This window comes from Podarcis tiliguerta (genome assembly GCF_965153285.1).
Source record: "Podarcis tiliguerta genome assembly, chromosome: 1".
Lineage (NCBI taxonomy): Eukaryota > Metazoa > Chordata > Lepidosauria > Squamata > Lacertidae > Podarcis > Podarcis tiliguerta.
In genome coordinates, this window is record NC_139534.1 from 62,023,221 (window position 1) to 62,040,961 (window position 17,741).

The window sequence follows — 17,741 nt, forward strand, 5'->3', positions numbered from 1 at the left end:
CTTGACATCCAAGAGTTAAAGGTTTAATTTTTTAAGAAAAATGAAATCAACGTCTGTTTAGTTATTGTCTTTGTTCAGCTTACAGTCCAAGGCATCTGAAAACTTTCTGGTCAGCAGCCAAAGCTAAAGCAATGCCCTCCTGTGAACCCTGTTTGGTATAGGAAGGAAAAATACAGAACTCCTTGACTATCTCATCCAAACCAAGCAAATCAGTACCTATATCATACATATACTGTCGAGCCACTGCATTTGTTTTCATTCTTTCCTGGAGATTTTCCTGTGTGCTGTCCTATTAAAAGAAAACGAAAAAACAACCCTATACCTACAAATACACAAACAGAATGCCAAAGCTTGAAAATATTAAAAGAGAAATGATGCAACTAGCACACTATCATTATAAGGATAATACTTTCAAGAACATGGCCTTAAATTTTCTTTACTAACACCATGCTACAGGATGCTGATCTTCAAACTGATTTTTTATTTATATTACTGTGTATCTTTCACCTGTTCTCCATTAGAACTCTTATTCAGTGGTGGGGAACAACAGCTCTCCAGGTGTCGTTGGACTCCAACTCACATCAATCCCAGTTAGCATGGCCAATGGTCAAGGATTATGGGAGCTGTAATCCAGCAACATCTGGAGGACCACAAATTCCCATCACTGCTCTGATTGACGCAAACATCTTTAGAGCACCCCTGCTATGAATAAGCTTCACAGTGTCCTAAGGAATATAAGATGCCAAAACTTTCTCTTACTGAGATAATTTTTTGTAATGGGAGATCATCCACTTATTTCTTCTGTTACAACAATGAAATACAATACCTACTAGGGAGTATTAGAAACTCGTGTGTGTGTGTGTGTGTGTGTGTGTGTATGCCAGGTGCCAGATGGCTCCTTAAACCACGGTTACAGTCACCAAAACGGAATGTCTAGGTGCTATTTTTTGGGCCAGACAGCTTGAAAGTTGTATTTCTCAATACAACTTTTTGGTTCCTGGAATTCATTCTGATAGTGCAGATAAAATATAATGTATAAAATTCTACAGGATGTGTTGCTATTGTGTGAAAACAGTCGTCAAGATACAAGGATCCCCAAACATATACTTCCAGAGGGTGGAGACATCAGGCACCATCCTGGTGCCCGGGGCATTTTCACTTGGTCACAAGTGGCCAATAGCTAGGTGCAAAATCCACCTGACAAATTTTCAATGCTACTGCTAGGTGAATCCCAAAATTGTGAAACTTCCCAATTATTTTTTTCTATACCCTTAAGCATCTTTGAAGAAGTCACAAAAAATTATTGAAAGCACTATATCAGACATTTATGGCATATGATGGTCAATACATTTCAATATATGAACCTTTTCATGGGTGGAAAACATAGGTCTGATATTTTCAGTGGTTTTCTGTAGAGGGAAAGAAGTTCACAAAGGTTAAAAAAAAAAGCAGTGGGAATACAAAAGAGTAACACCTGCCTAAATGAGAACTGAAAGCAAGAATATACACTGCAGCTGTGTAAATCAAAGTGACACCAACAAGGCTTTACAAAAAGAAGGGAAGAGTTTCTTTTTAACTCACTATCCATCCATAGCAACTATCTAGTTGCACTGTAGCAATAAAACTGTCAGAACATTTGCAAAGCTAAGCAGGGTCCAGTACGGTTTCAAATTGGATGGAAGACAGTGTATTGAGATTCCTGCATTTCAGGAAATTGGACTAGATGACCCTTGGGGTCCCCTCCAACTCTACCATTTTATGTTACTATGTGTAGTGACCAACTTGGATTCGAATCCACTTCAAACAGAAGTTTGGAGAAAGTCTACCTACAAGAAATAGTGATGACATTATATCACAAGATTGTATCTGATCTGTTAGCTGCTCTTGAGAAAATCCCCAAATTTTCTACGTTGTCTCAACAAAGCCACAGAGAATTTTAATAAACGTTTAAGATCTAATTCATTTCCTGTATCTGACTGCTGTTATGTTCAGACAAGGTGCCTATTTTTTTAACATTAATTTGTTTAACTGTTTTGGGTAGCTGCCAACCTTCTTGACTCCTTCATGGTTCTCACTTATAATGATACCAAAACTAATTCTAGAAGTGTGCAACATAGTAGACCCTTATAGTACCATAAACAAAATATAAAACATTTATAATGGTAAACACACGAATAGTGCACACACACTGGTCTTGTCTGCACATAGTAATAAACCATTATCTGAGCTAAACTAAGGTTTACCATGAACAAGCAATGTGCTGGTGCACTCTGCTTAATCTCACCTGCTTCCCTCATTCCTTTGCCAAGCTGGGAGAAGCCATGGAGAAACTGGCTTGGTGTTACATATTGTTTGCTTCTACGAAACAAGCGTCGAGTAGTAAGCTACGAAAAACACTTTGACTTCCACTCATGGTTGGAGAGAGAAAAAACCATGAACACCAAATCACATATAATGCTAAGCCATCCACTCCACAGGTTGTTCTTCCTTTTGCCAAGCTAGGTAACAAAGCAGGCACAAACATAGTAGTTTACTTCAAACTATAGCTTACTGTGAGTGACGTAAACCAGACTGAGACAAAACACAGTTGAAACTTTACTAGAAGTACTTTTCCAATGAAAAAATCCAAGAGTTCTCAAGCCTCCTTGCAGAAGGAGGCTTAGTCAACAAAGAAGACAGATAGTTAACAAATAATTATATTGACCTAAGCAGCTGCAGCGCTTTTAATAAACATTAGGGAGTTCTAGACTCCCTAATAATAGTCTGTAGTAGGAACAGAGGTTATGTGAAATCTGATTAAAGGAGTGAAACTCAGAACAGGTTTACACATTACCTCCCATGATGGTCATTAAAAATGTCTTTTACATGCATGCAATCAATGCAATGGGGGAGCAATGTTTAGAAGTTGTGACAAAAATGTCTAGATAAACATCTTAGAAACATTAGTTACAGAGCTGCCTAGATGAGACCAAGTCCAAAGGTATGCCAGTATAGCTAAGAAGCAGAGACAAGGAAGCCATAAAAGCCAAGGAGGTTTCCTCTAAAGTCCTGTCCAAATGAAGTGGAGCACAAACTGACAAAAAGGTGTCCTGACAATAGGCATGTTAAAAACATTAAGACCAACATTTATGTAAGTAACAACAGAAGCAGGAAACTAGCCTAGGAGGTGACTGTTAGATAGCCAAGGTGTGAAAGTACTGAAGAAGGGCAGGGCAATATCATTCTGCTTCTCTGCATCAATCTTTAGCGGAAGATATTAGATATCATGCTTAAATTACTTTTTTCAGGCAAGACATCTCAAGAATTAGAGGTGACAAGAGATGATATTCTAGGGCTTACTGACAAACTACAAATTAATCTACTGATTAGCATTAAATTCAGGCCAAACAAAATGAAGAGCTTTGTCACACAATGCATAATTAAGGAATTAAAGAATTTGCTGCCACAATATATGCTGAAGGGTACTGGTTAAGATAGCTCTAAAAGGAATTAGCCGCTGATAGAGGACTCCTTCATGAAGTTGTCTACTAGTCATGACAGCTAAATTTTACCTCCGTTAGCCCGAATGGGCCATGATCCAATCTATTAATGCAGTTCTAAAATGTTTAGATTTCGTCTACCACACAAGGACCTAAACATGTTAAATGTTTCATGTTAGCATCGTTAACTCTAAGTTTACATGCACATTGGAAATTCCCATTCCAGATGTCCATAGTTTCATTAATACAACCATATTTATATGTCACCATCACTTCTCGGGGTAACATGGATCCTGATTTGTCTTTCTGTTGGGGAAAAGGACTGAGAACCAGTGGAGGAAGTTCCTGCCTCAAACTCTCCGGAGCAGGTTTTCACAGGGTTCTGAGGGCTGTAAGAGGATATAGGACTCAGAGAAAACTGGTGGCTGCCATTAGCAGTGCTTGGGGAAGTATGGCTCCAACTAACTTTAAGCGAGGAGTTATTTCCACTGGAGTAAGCAATTTTTGATGCTACACCATTAGTAACTGTGGCACAATGTTTACTTTTTCAAATTACATGTTCTGTCCTGTGGGCAGAAAGAAGAGATCAAGGAAGACAGGCAAAGACAACATCAGGAACTGCCCCAACCCTACACCTCAACTTTTATGTCATTTATTTGTTTTGATATTTTAAAAATTACAGTGTTGCATGCCTTGGTAGATAAGTGGTATAGAAATAAAAGAAAGAAAGAAGGAAGGAAGGAAGAACAATTCTTGACACTCTACATAGAAGGTGCCAGAAATGTGCAAAATGTATGAAGAATATAAACTTTGATGTATGCAGCACACAAGCATAGACAAAGGTTGACTTGGGTTTCTTAAAACAGTATCTCTCAGTTCTTTAACTATTCAGTTCCATATGATAGTGAATTCAACATGGTTATAATACTGACCAGCTTGAAGTTTCTACTGAATAAAGAGGTCCCTGCTCTGAAAACTGTACACAGAATAATAGAAGGTTATTGTTGGCATTTATATGTTGCCTTTCTGCCATGGCACTCCAGACAGTTTACAATTTTAGTATTTCTAAAAACTAGCATATGGTACAAAAATATAGGACAGGGTTCTGTCACGCCAACTGGTCATCATTACTGGAGTCCACAGCACAAGTTCCCTGCCCCATGTTTTTGTCTTCCTTCAGAATGTCTTTAAATGTTCCAAAGGTGAGAAGATTAACTGGCTAGAAAATATTTGACAGGTGATGTTAAAATGTCTCCTAAAATAAGGTGCTATTCAATAAATATTTTTAATCGTCACATAACATTATATCAGCTCCCATGATGAAATGGTCACTGTCTTGTCACTTCAGAACTACAAATGTATTAACAGTTTTGTTCCTTCATAAAAAGTTAAGAAATTTATGTAACTAAAAACAACCACGAATACTATTTGTTGACACTTAAAACTAATAGAACAAAGTATCATATCAATCAATCCTCTTCCAAAAGGAAACAAAGCTCAACATATTCATACCAAATTTAGGTGCACAAAATCCTAATGCAACTCTGAACTCCATTAAAAGTGGTGTGTCATATGTCTACATATGATAGGAAAATTTTAATCTCCCATTCTTAAAAGTTGTAATAAATTGCTTAACATATTCCCCATTGCTGTGCAACACCTGTGCAGACTAACTGCATTTGCAAACACCTGTAAGTCATTGACCTTGACATGAATATGGCAGTGTTCAGCAGCAGGATACACAATACTTAACTAATGTAAAGAAAGGTCATAGAAATTTGGTGATCCAGTTATGACAATTTGTTTCACATAGTTCTTCCCTCAAAATTCCAGCAAATCATACGAGAACACGAAAGAGAAGCACAATGTTTCCGGGTAGTACAAGTCATCTTGATTACTGCCCTTAGGCTTGGTGTAAATGTAGTGTTTCCTAATATTTATTTGTCTCCATACTGCTTAATTGTATGCATTTCAAATTTGTGTACAGCCCCCCCACCCACAAAAACTCAGACAATAAAACAATAAAAATATATTGTAGGACCATTACCACAGTGAGGGTAAACACCCATCACAGCTTTAACCAAAGCTTATAAACGAGAATCAAACCCTGGTTAAAGCTAACCATAGTACAAATAGGATGCTATGCCACGCATCATGTTAAACACAGAAGGCTGTGCATGCTTCCAATCTCTTAACTATGGCTAAGAGATCAGCACACATTACATCTGCACCATGCTTCCACTCAGGTAACCAGAGATTTTGAATAATGGCTCAAAAGAGCAAATGAACTTGAAACTGTGAAAGCCTAGAATAAGGACAATTGTCAATGTTGCTCAATACAAAAGTATAAAAAGCAATTACCATACTTCTGGGTTTTCAGTGCTCGAAAACCGAAACATTCGGCTTTCGAGACGCTGGAAAACCGAGGTACCACTGTATATGTCTACTCAAAAGTGAGTCCCAATTACTCACTCGAGAGGTTGTGGACTCTCCTTCCTTGGAGGTTTTTAAGCAGAGGTGGGTGGCCATCTGTCACAGATGTTTTAGCGGAGATTCCTGAATTGCATGGGGTTGGACTAGATTACCTGTGGGATCCCTTCCAACTCTACAATTCTGTGACTCTATGAATTACTCCAACAGGTTTTATTCAGGGGTAATTAGGTAAAGGACTATAGCCTAGAGAAAATTAATGCACAATAGTATTGGAGGGAAAACACAAAGTTAAGAAATCAGTTTATTTCACAGAAATCCCTCTTTTAAAAGGTAGCATAAAGCTTTAGAGAGGTGGCTGTGGCTATGTTAATTTGTTGCTGCAAGCAACAAACCGCAGTGGCTTAGCATTATGTTTGAATCAAGGGTGGTGGTTTGTTATTTTCCAGCAATTCAGGACCTACAGCCTTGTAAAACACTGTTTGAACAAAGATTCTTCACAACAAAACATTTCCCTGATCATCAGTTTTGGAGACCCCAATATCATAGTAGTGTTTCCCTTACAGCAGTTTTGTTTTGGGACAAACATACCATGATGTGAAGCCAAGGTTTGTTCTTGGCTTACTAATCATGGTGTGGACCGAAACAAACTATGATCCATACTTCAGACACAACACTAAGTCAGGCATTGTAGTTTTTGCTCACACTAGGGGGAGTCGTTAAAAGGGTCCAATTTCTATGATTGTAGTAAGCCATTAATAATAATTTGTCTTGACATGCAAACTAGGCTTTTGTTTTTTAAGTTTTGGTTGCAAGTCTGTTGTCCATTATCAGAACTTTGCTACAGTAGTAAAATACTATGTGTTTTATTCTAGAAGTGCACACATTAACTTTTGAAGACTTCCCACTTCAAAACCAGACTACACCAGTAGAAAGCCTATAGTAACTGAGACAAAACAAAGCAGGCACCATTACTGTGAACAGTGTTCCAAAAGTTGCAGGTAATAGCAGCAAGCACGTATAGCAATTTAAGTTTGATTTGCATAACGCTGTAAGAATCCCAGCCACACTAAAGTACACAATTCTATTCATCTATATATGATTCAGTTCAGAAAAATATCAGCACAAACAAGTAGCATTAAATTACCCTAAGTGTTACTTGCAACTACATCATCCAATTCTAACTTCTGTAAGTTATGATTTATAAACACAAACATCAAAGGAGTAACTGACCTAACTCTGAAAAACCTCTGAGGTTTTAAATAACTAACCATCATTATGTTACCCATATCTACTGATGAGCATACATGCAAGCATAATACAATTTATCAGCCAGCTCGCCTAATCTGATAATACACATAAAGTCAATGCTTGCTCCAGATGTCCCAGCAAGTATTCTCGAGGAGCAGCATATGCAGCCGGAAACTCTTATTAGAAGTATTACCCAAAACTGATTTGATTTCAGTCACCATAAGCATAAGACACCTTCCGCACCTACATCTAAAATTGCACAAGGCTTGTGACCCCTCTACTAAAACTCTATGATATCCTATGAAACTATTATCCTTTGGCATAAGATCAAAATGTTACATAAAGATAAATAACTTGAGTGCACATTTATGGAACACATCTTACTCACCAATGAATTCCGCATCACCGTTATTCATAGTTCACCCAAGTCAAGAATAGTTGTGCAGTCAGTATTCAAGCGTTTGCATTTAATCATAGCTAGCATCCCTCAGCTGCCTGAGATTTTCAACCCTAAAACCAACAGCAAATAGCTTTCTACCTTCTGTCTCTCTGGGTAATTAGTACTATTAATCCCAAGCTCTCCAAGCCCCCTGGCGTGGCAATGATTTGGTTTTAACCTCCACCAAGGTCTCTTCTTTTACATTCTAGCAAACAAAGTGTTGGAAAAGTTTTAAGGTGTGACCTGAAGTGATATTGCAAAAACAGAAGTCTAAGTTGACAGAAATGTGCTGCAACATGCTGTTCCTGAATCCAAATTATTACTAAATTGATGGGTTACAGCAATATATGTATGCTGCATTTCTCCTCTCTCTTAACCCAATTAAGCAATATTCATGTCCTGGACAGATGACAAGTATAAAAGCACCAGCCCATTTTTTTTTTAAAAAAAAATCCCACTCCTAACATTATTGCACATTACCTCTCTGCTCCTCCGCCTGAACAAGTTATGATTTTTTGGAAACTCCCTTGTCAAGCCCCCACCATTACAAAGCACTTCAATCCCAACCAGGTATTACCAACCATTTTGTATTCCTTGCTTTCCAACAGCACAGGATCCCAAGCCAGCTGTTGTGATGCTCCATATTTTGCAATTAGAAAATGCCATTTACGGATATGTGATCCAGCATCTCTGCCACTCAGCAGAACCTTAATACACTGACCACCACATACCCACATGAGACCAATGTACTACTCCCACCAAAGTGAGCACTTTGCATTTCACTCACACACCACTCCCTTTTGTGCCCCATGCCAAGTCTCCCACCACTGGAAATTCCTCCTTGACATCCTGGTGCTGTGTCAGGGTTAAGGTTTCTATAGCAACTGCATCTTATTCAAGCCTGATCTGCTGCCCTCCCCCCACCCCCGAAATCCAGGACACCCCCTGCATTATAGTCTCTGGTTCTTACACACCTGTATAGGACAGTGCATGCATAACCAAGCATAAAATAGTTCCCAAATACTCTCACAGATTGCATCTTTTTTTAAAAAAAATGAAAAAATCTCAGGACTTGCCTACCTGGAGTAACTACCACCCTGATTCTAGATGGCAAATCAAAGATTGTAACCTCCACTCCATGCATAAGGATGCACTGTCCAAATCTGCATGTGTGCCTAACACGTGCGCGCTCGCGCACACACACATTATGCATGTTCGGGCAGGCAGCATGAAATTCATCTTCTCCCATTCTTTAGCTTGCCCCGACTGAGAATCAGTAGAAAGGTGGTGGCTGGGATTAAAGTATGCTGGGCGCTAATTTAATCCAAGTTAATCCAATCTTGACTACAACTCAGGAACAATTTACACCTGACCCTGCCAGCGCCGTGCCAAAACCGATCCCCGCGGCCTGAGGGGGGAGAGGAAAGGAGGTGGGAGCAGCCGCCAGCAAGCCCGGAAACACCTTCCCTTCTGACCTTCTTATCCCACGAGGAGGCTGGAAAGAAGCACAAAACCCCAACTCAGCCCAGCCCCCCACCGCCCTCCGCTTCGCCCAGCCAAGGCTACTCACCCCATGAGCCAGTCCATGACGCCGCCTGCTGCCTTGCGCCGCCGCGGTGCTGGGCCGGGCGAGCAAGCAGGCGGCTCCGGCTGCGTCCCTGCCTGCCCGCCTGAGCTCCTCTCCTCACCGCCCGCTCCGGCCTCTGAGGCGGCTCATGGGTGGCGCCTGTCCCGCACCGGACCTTCTCCCGCCTGGCGCCCCGTTCTCTCCTCCCTCAGGCGGAGGAGGAGGAGGCTGCTACTTCGGCTGCTACTTCTTCTTCTTCTTTCTTCGCCGCCGCCGCCTCGTCTTCCTCCTGCTGCTGCTCCGGGCGGCTCCGCTGGGTTCCCGCCCCCAAGGCAGCGCCCGCCGGGTCCCCTCAGCCAACCAGCCTCGGCGGGCGAGAGACACACAAGCGCTCTCTCCCTCTCTCTCGCTCTCGCGCTCAGGGTGGCCGGAAGTAAACACACTGCCTTTCCTCCAACATTTTCTCCCCGCCCCTCTCTCCCCCTCCACACGCGCGCCCGGCACAGCAACCCGGAAGCGACCGCCCTCCCGAGGGACGATGGGAAATGGAGTCCCGGCGCAAACTCCGAGGGAACAGAACCTCTGAACGGGAACGGAGAAGAAGGGAGAGTTTCTTCTGGCTGCGGAAAGAGAGAGAGGGAGGAGGGTTAAAAAAGAGCAGGAAGGCTGAAGCTGCGGCGGCGGCCGCTGGGAATCTGCGATACTGCGCTTTCTTACCGCCTTATCGACCCGAGTCTTGGTTTTCCCACGTTGCGGCTGCTGTTCCCACGCGCCCCGGATGTCCCATGTGGACGGTGCTGGACTGCAGTTCCCGTCGTTCCTGCCCATTGGCCATTGGGGCTGGGGCTGATGGGAGTTGGAGGCCGACAATTTTGTAAAGTGTCACAGGTTGGGAAAAGGTGCTTCTTCGCACCTACCTGGAAGTATGCCCCATTGAACTCAGTGGAGCTTACTTTATGTGTAAGCACGCGTAAATGTTTTGTTTTACTTCGTTTTGCGTATATCGTAGCTTTTGCCAGCTGGGAAAGCGAGAAAACCCTTATTTTCTTTTTAGATTACAAGCCTGAGGGCATGGGTAAAGAGTTGACTAAAACTTGTGTAAATAAATAAAAGTTGAAAATAGAAACCATCAATAAATGAGTTCTTTGAAATATATACAGTAATATATTACTATTATCTGGCTTTAAAATAGTATGTAGTCCTTCATTCTCATGCAATCCAGAAGAGGCTCGTGCTTTTAGCCAAAAGGCCCAGAAAATAAACCTGTCTCTAAAAGTAAAAATGACTTTAGATATTCAATTGCATTTAATAATAATATGAAAGAGTTATGTTTTATTTCACCTTCCAAACTGCAAGTAACTGCAAGCAACTGGGAGCAGGACTTGTTTTGGGGTAAACATACATGGGATTGAACTGCAAATATAGCCATCGTTATTAATTAGATTGTTTACTGGGATTAGGATGTTTGCCAATCTATTTTTGGAAATGAAAGCATACTTCCAGTTTTCCTTCCTAGCCATGATCCATGCCTGAAAGATTCTGAACTTTCACTTAGAACGTCATGTATTTCTGAAAACAATGGGTTGTGCGGAAAAAGGGAGGGGAAGTTCTTCCATGAACTGTTGTTGTATAAGTCTCTGCAGGAACAGGACAACTTAATTGGATATAATCCAATAATGCTAAAGTCCAAACTAGACGTTACATTAAATGTGCAATTTTATCTCATATGTTCAGTTCCCCCTGCAAACAAACCAATATATCCCACCAGCTGTGGAATGGCACAATCAGGATTGGGTCATGAGTGGGTTAACCTTTTCTCAAAACTTATGTTGGCCTAAGCAAGAAAGGACCAATGGAAACTCCGAAAGTAACAACAGCCAGTTTCAGTGGAGTTTTCCTTATTTGCCTTCTGAATGCTGAGCCTTGCTACCACATCAATGCATGCTTTCATTCATGTATCTTCTTCTCAAGCATGGTGTTCTAAAACTCCCTCAGAGCTTCCCCTACTGGTATCATGGGGTTGTAACACCTGTCCAACACACACACCCCAGTATATCTTTCAAGGAGAACTGGAAACTCTTGTCTATTTAAAAAAATAATTTTTATTTTTTTTTTTTTAATATATATTTATTGAAGTTTTCAAATAAAGCATATATTAGATAAGCACAACTTATCATTGTCCATTTAACATCTCTCAATTATTACATGGGACTCCCCCACACCTCCCGCATACACTTACATCATTATTAAATTTATTTCAAACAAATTATCATTTAACTCATCTTAATTAATAATCTTAATTTGGTTTGACATATAATTCAGCCTTAAATCTAATTTAATGGTAGACAATTATCTGCACTGGCATCCAATTCAACACTCAGCCAAATTACAATATTTTTGTAAATAAATCTTAAATTCCCTCCAGTCTTCTTCCATCCTTTCTTCTCCCTGGTCTCGAATTCTGCCGGTCATCTCGGCTAATTGCATATAGTCCATCAGTTGCATCTGCCATTCTTCCACAGTGGGTAGCTCCTGAGTTTTCCAATTCTTGGCAATTAATATTCTTGCTGCTGTTGTTGCGTACATAAAGAATGTTCTGTCCTTTTTTAACACACTCTGGCCTACAATACCCAGGAGAAAGGCCTCTGGTTTCTTAGTAAAGGTGTATTTAAACACCTTTTTTAATTCATTATATATCTTCTCCCAAAAGGCCTTCACTCTAGGGCAGGTCCACCAGAGGTGAAAAAATGTTCCTTCATTTTCCTTACATTTCCAACATTTGCTATCAGACGAATGGTATATTTTAGCCAGTTTAACAGGGGTCATGTACCATCTATACATCATTTTCATCACATTTTCCTTCAACGCATTACATGCAGTGAAGTTCAGCCCAGAGGTCCACAACCTTTCCCAATCTTCAAACATAATATTATACCCAATGTCCTGCGCCCATTTTATCATTGTTGATTTTACCATTTCGTCATGTGTGTTCCATTTCAGCAGCAAGTTATACATTCTTGAAAGTACCTTAGTCTTAGGTTCTAACAGTTCAGTTTCTAACTTTGACTTTTCCACTTGGAATCCTAGCTTTTTGTCATTTTTAAACACTTCTTTAATCTGAGCATATTGTAACCAGTCTCGCACTTTGTCTCTCATCTTTTCTAAACTCTGCAATTTCCAGTTGTCACCATCCTTTTCTATTATCTCCCAATATTTTGGCCAGTTGGCCTCCATATTGGCTCTTTTCCGAGCCTTAGCCTCCAGGGGTGACAGCCACCTCGGAGTTTTATTCTCCAGTAAGTCTTTATATTTTGTCCAGACATTAAAAACTGATTTTCTGACAATATGGTTCTTGAAGGCCTTATTTATCTTAGCTTTATCATACCATAAATATGCATGCCATCCAAACGCGTTATTAAAACCTTCCAAATCCAAGACATCCGTGTCTTCAAGAAGTAACCAATCTTTTAACCAGCAGAAAGCTGCAGCTTCATAATACAACTTTAAATCTGGCAGGGCAAAGCCCCCTCTTTCTTTCGCATCTGTTAATATTTTAAATTTGATTCTGGGCTTTTTGCCCTGCCAGACAAATTTAGAAATATCTTTCTGCCACTTCCGGAAACACTCTGTCTTGTCTACAATCTGCAGTGTCTGAAACAAAAATAACATTTTTGGCAATACATTCATCTTGATGGCAGCTATTCGGCCCAACAAAGAAAGTTTTAGTCTTGACCAACTATCCAAGTCTCTCTTAATCTCTGACCAACATTTTTCATAATTATCTTTAAATAAACTCAGATTTTTTGCTGTTATGTTTACCCCTAGGTATTTAACTTTTTTAACCACATTTAGTTCTGTCTCTTTCTGAAGCTGTTCCAACTCAGTATCTGTCAAGTTTTTCCCCAAAACTTTAGTTTTTTGCTTGTTTAACTTAAATCCTGCCACTCGACCAAAGTTTTGAATCAGTTGTAGTACTCTTTTCAAACTAGACTCCGGCTCCTGTAATGTCAGAACTAGGTCATCTGCAAAAGCTTTAAGTTTATATTGTTTCGCTCCGACCTGAATCCCTTCCACCAACCTGTCCCCCCTAATCATATTCAGGAGCACTTCCAGAACCGAAATAAACAGTAATGGGGAAATCGGGCAGCCTTGTCGTGTACCTTTTTCAATTTTAAACTCTTCTGTAACCACATTGTTAACTATCAGTTTAGCCTTTTGTTCTGAATATATTGCCTCAATCCCGTTCTCAAACCCCCGTCCCACTCCCATTTCTTTTAGATTCCCCTTCATAAATTTCCAAGATATGTTGTCGAAGGCTTTCTCCGCGTCTATAAAAATTAAAACTGCTTTAGTGTTTATGTTTGTTTGTAAAAGTTCCAATATGTCTATGATGTTCCTTGTGTTAGTAAACATATGTCTGCCCGGGAGAAAGCCTGCCTGGTCTTTATGGATTATCTCACTTAAAACTTTCTTAAATCTTCGTGCCAAAACATCTGCAAATATTTTGTAATCCACATTTAAAAGGGAGATGGGACGGTAGTTCTTGAGTTGTGTCTTTTCAGTTTCTGACTTTGGAATCAATGTGATAAATGCTTCTTTCCACGATTCAGGCGCCTTCTTCCCCTCCATTATTTCATTACTGACCTCCAACAAAGGTTGTATCAAATAATCCTTCAATGTCTTATAGTAGTTAGAGGTCAGTCCATCTGGCCCTGGTGATTTGCCCTGTTTCAGACTCTGGATGGCCTGTTCAATCTCTTGTCGTGTTATTTTGCCATTCAAAATTGTTCTATTTTCTTCTGACAGCTTTGCTAATCCATTTCTCTCCAAAAATTGTGTAATCTCTATTTCATCTTGTGGCCCTTGAGTGTATAGCTTTTTAAAATACCTCTGGAAGCACTTTCTAATCTCTCCCGGGTTCTGAATGTTCCTTCCTTCAACCTCTAAGTTTGTTACTGTATTTAATCTTTGTCTCCTTTTCAGCTGCCAGGCTAGCAGTTTCCCACATTTATTTGCCGATTCAAAAGTTTTTTGTTTCATTGTTTTAATCTTCCATTCTATTTCCTGATTTATCAGTTTGGAATATTGTGCCTGATAAAGTTTAATTTCTCTCAGAATCGGTTGGGACTTCGGGTTAGATCTTAACTTCTTCTCCAACTCTTTGATACTTTCCAGAATTTTATCTTTCTTTTCATTTTGCAGTCTTTTCTTTAAAGAATTCTGTTGAATCAAGAACCCTCTCATCACAGCTTTACTTGCATCCCAGATAGTTCTTTTTTCCACCGTAGTGTTCAAGTTAATCTCAAAATAGTCCTTTAAAGTTTTTTGGGCCTTCTTTACAATTCTTTGGTCTCTAAACAGGCCATCATTCATCTTCCATCTAAAGGAGCCGGTTGGGATCAATGTCATATCCATTCTCAAGGCGTTATGGTCGGAGCATGTTTTAGGGCAGATTTTCACCTTCCTCACCTTAGGTGCCAGACTTCTAGTTATCCATATTTGGTCGATTCGTGTCCAAGTCAGTTGAGCTTCAGAAAAGAATGTTCCTTCTCTTCCCAAGGGGTTTCTAACTCTCCAGATGTCAACCCAGTCCATATTGTCAGTCATTTCAAAAAAGGTCTTAGGTAGTCTTCCCTCTTTAGTAATGTTCTGGTTCTGTGACTTATCCATATTTGTTGATACTACCCCGTTCATGTCCCCCATCATGATGACGTTGTTGTAATCCAGATAATCCAGCATGGTCTCGTGCAACTTCTTATAAAAATCCGATTTTCCTTCATTTGGAGCATAAATTCCTAATATCAAAATTTTTTCTCCTTGATACTGTACTTCTATTGCGAGGATTCTTCCACTTTCATCTTTAAAGAGAAATTTTGGTGAAAGGCTCTCTTTTGCATAGATCACCACACCTCTCTTTTTAACTGTATCCGATGATATAAATTCTTGACCAAGCCTTTTATTTATTAACACCTTTCTATGGAGCCTAATCACATGTGTTTCTTGTAAGCATATAATGTCCAATTGTTCCTTTTTTAAAATATGAAAAATTTTAGACCTTTTTTCGGGACTGTTACAGCCATTTATGTTCCAGCTCAAAAGCTGCAGAGACATCCTGGATAGGTCTGGTTATTCTTTCTGGGGTGGTACCTTGTTCTCCGGTCCTTGAGGATCCGAGGGGGCGGGCTCCCCTGGAAGTTCTGGCGCTGGCAATCCAAGTCCTTTGTGGAGGTCTTCTCCGTGTGCTCCCAAAAACTTGTCTCTATCTTCCACTGTTTTGATTTTGATCTTTCTCCCTCTGTAGGTAAAGGATAATCCTTGTGGGAACTCCCACCTGAAGATAATTGCGTTGCTTCTCAACAGTCTTGCCAATTCCGTGTAGTTAGATCTAAGGTCCAGCAACTGCTTAGGAATGTCCTTGTAGATTTCAATTCTCTTGCCCAAAATGTCTAGTGCCTTTTCGTAGTGCAGGCCCAAAATCTTGTCCCTTTCCTCCTTTGATCTCAGTGTTATCAAACAATCTCTGGGCTTCTCTGTCCTTCTGACTCTGCCAAGCCTGAAAGCAGATACGATTTTGAAGTCTTTTTCCTCTAACTTCCAAAACTTGGCAAATTCCTTAGTTAGAAATTCAATAAAATTATCTTCTTCCACCTCTGGTATTGACCGTATCCTCAAGTTGGTCTCCCTGTTTCGCAGTTCTGTCATCGAAAAGTAAATCTGATGTTCTCCAACTTGTTTGCTGAGTGGTCTTACTTCTTTCTCAAGTTCTTCCAGTCTTTGACTAGTATCTTCAGCCAGTTTACGATTTTCACCTACAGCCTCCTTTAATTCTCCAATAGACTGGGCATTCCGTGCAACTTGTCCAGTCAGCTTATTCAAGCTTTCTGTGTTCTGTTCAATTTTAGCTGTATGCAAATCAGCCTTCTTGTCCAGAGCCTCCAGTTTCTCCAAGATTTTCTCCAAGACAGAGCTACTTGTCCCTGAAGCCATATCTCCCAGGTGCAGCTCCTCTGTCTCTCCCTCCCCTGCCTGTATTAGGGAGGCCGCCTCTATGTCTGGAGGCAAAGTGGAAGGCAAGGCCGGCACAGAAGATCTGCGCTGTGAGGCTGCAGATAAAGTTAGAGTTGTTTGTTTAGTCCTTCCTCTTCTCCTTGCGCCACTCATTCCAAAGTTATCTGTAATCCAAGGTCAATCCAAGTTGTTCCCATGAGAAAGCAGAGTCCCAGATACAATAGTCAATCAGAGGCCGGGAAAGGGAAAGTAGGGCAAAGTCACTGCTGTAAATCCAAAATCCTCTAGAGGGAGCTTAGTACGTCTTCAGGGAAAAGATCAAATCCAAGTTAAACTTGTAAATTTAAATCCATGTCCATCGCCTCCACAATGTATTATTTTTAGCAGAGTAAAACTTAAAGCAAAACAGTGTTTCTTACAGTGCCTTGACTGCAACAGTTTCAAAGTATCCAGTTCCAACTCAGAATGTTTCAAAACCTGAATTCAATGTATCCAAAGTTGCAAACTGGTGCTCTTCCAGGCAGCTCCAGCACCAGAGATTCTTATTTATTTTGTAATCCACTGGTTCCACAGAAGAAGAGTATCAATGCACTCCCAATATGACCAGCAAAAGTCAATAGCTCAAAGTCTTTCACTCAGAAAATTGCTTTAACAGGGTGCCAGCATTTAGTTAACGCATAACTTTTTGTCTCCACTCCTCCTGCTCTTTGCTTAAAGTTCAGTATAGCGGGAGATGGGCTTCCTGCTTATCCTCACTCCGTTTTCAGCCAAATTTCAACTTTTTTAAAAAAGTTTTAAAAGTTTCAGAAAGTTCTCAAAAAGTTTCAGAAAGTTGACAAAAGTTTCAGAAAGTTTTCAATGTCCAAATTTACTCACGGGTTGTAGTTTCCAAAATTCAGAAAAGTTGCAGGAAGAAAGGACAGCGCTGACCGGCAACAGCAACGCGGCTTCACTTCGCTGTTTGCGCAACGACCCACAGCGCCGCTACCCCCTCCGCGATCCGGAGCCCCTTACGGGGTCCCTTCAACGTTTTGGGGGCTGCTTCTGGCGCCCGCCGGGTCCCGAGACCACAGGCTTCTGCCACCTGTGGTTTTCCTGAATGGGTCTCCGCTTCGCCGTAGCGGACGACCCGTTTACAGCGGAGCTCCCTTCTCCTTACTCGGAGAAGGCAGCCATTACCGGTCGCGCCGCCTCCGGAAGTCCTAAAAAAAAAATATGTGAAGGCCACAGCAGGGTTTGAAGTTTAAGAGAGAGAAAATAGCTGAATATATTATGTAACTTTTTAAAGAGGATGAAACTGGATGTGATGGAATTTTAAGACGCAATTGTTTGTAATCGTGATTATAAATATCAAGGACGGATGAGCAGGGAGTCATTATAGAATAAGAATTATAACTGTTGGGAGATAAAATGTAACTTTGAACCTTGAAATAAAAGAAAGGGAAATCTGGGGGGAGGAACAGTATGTCTATAATGTCTTGATGATGTGAACAAATTATGCTGTTCTGCTCTGCAATTAGAATATCACCTCTCTCTGGAACTACGCAAGCAGTTCTGTACACCTTTA

At 40.5% G+C, this 17,741-nt stretch overlaps 1 protein-coding gene across 1 annotated transcript in view; it reads right to left on the reverse strand.

Annotated features, from left to right (window-relative positions):
• MOB2 (MOB kinase activator 2) overlaps positions 1–9,679 on the reverse strand; it is a 100,298-nt gene extending 90,619 nt beyond the window's left edge. Inside the window, exon 1 of the mRNA XM_083425702.1 lies at positions 9,170–9,679. Within this exon, the coding sequence (XP_083281828.1) occupies positions 9,170–9,186 (17 nt within the window). The 5' untranslated portion in view covers positions 9,187–9,679. The remainder of the gene's footprint in view (positions 1–9,169) is intronic.
• Positions 9,680–17,741: the final 8,062 nt, after the last annotated feature.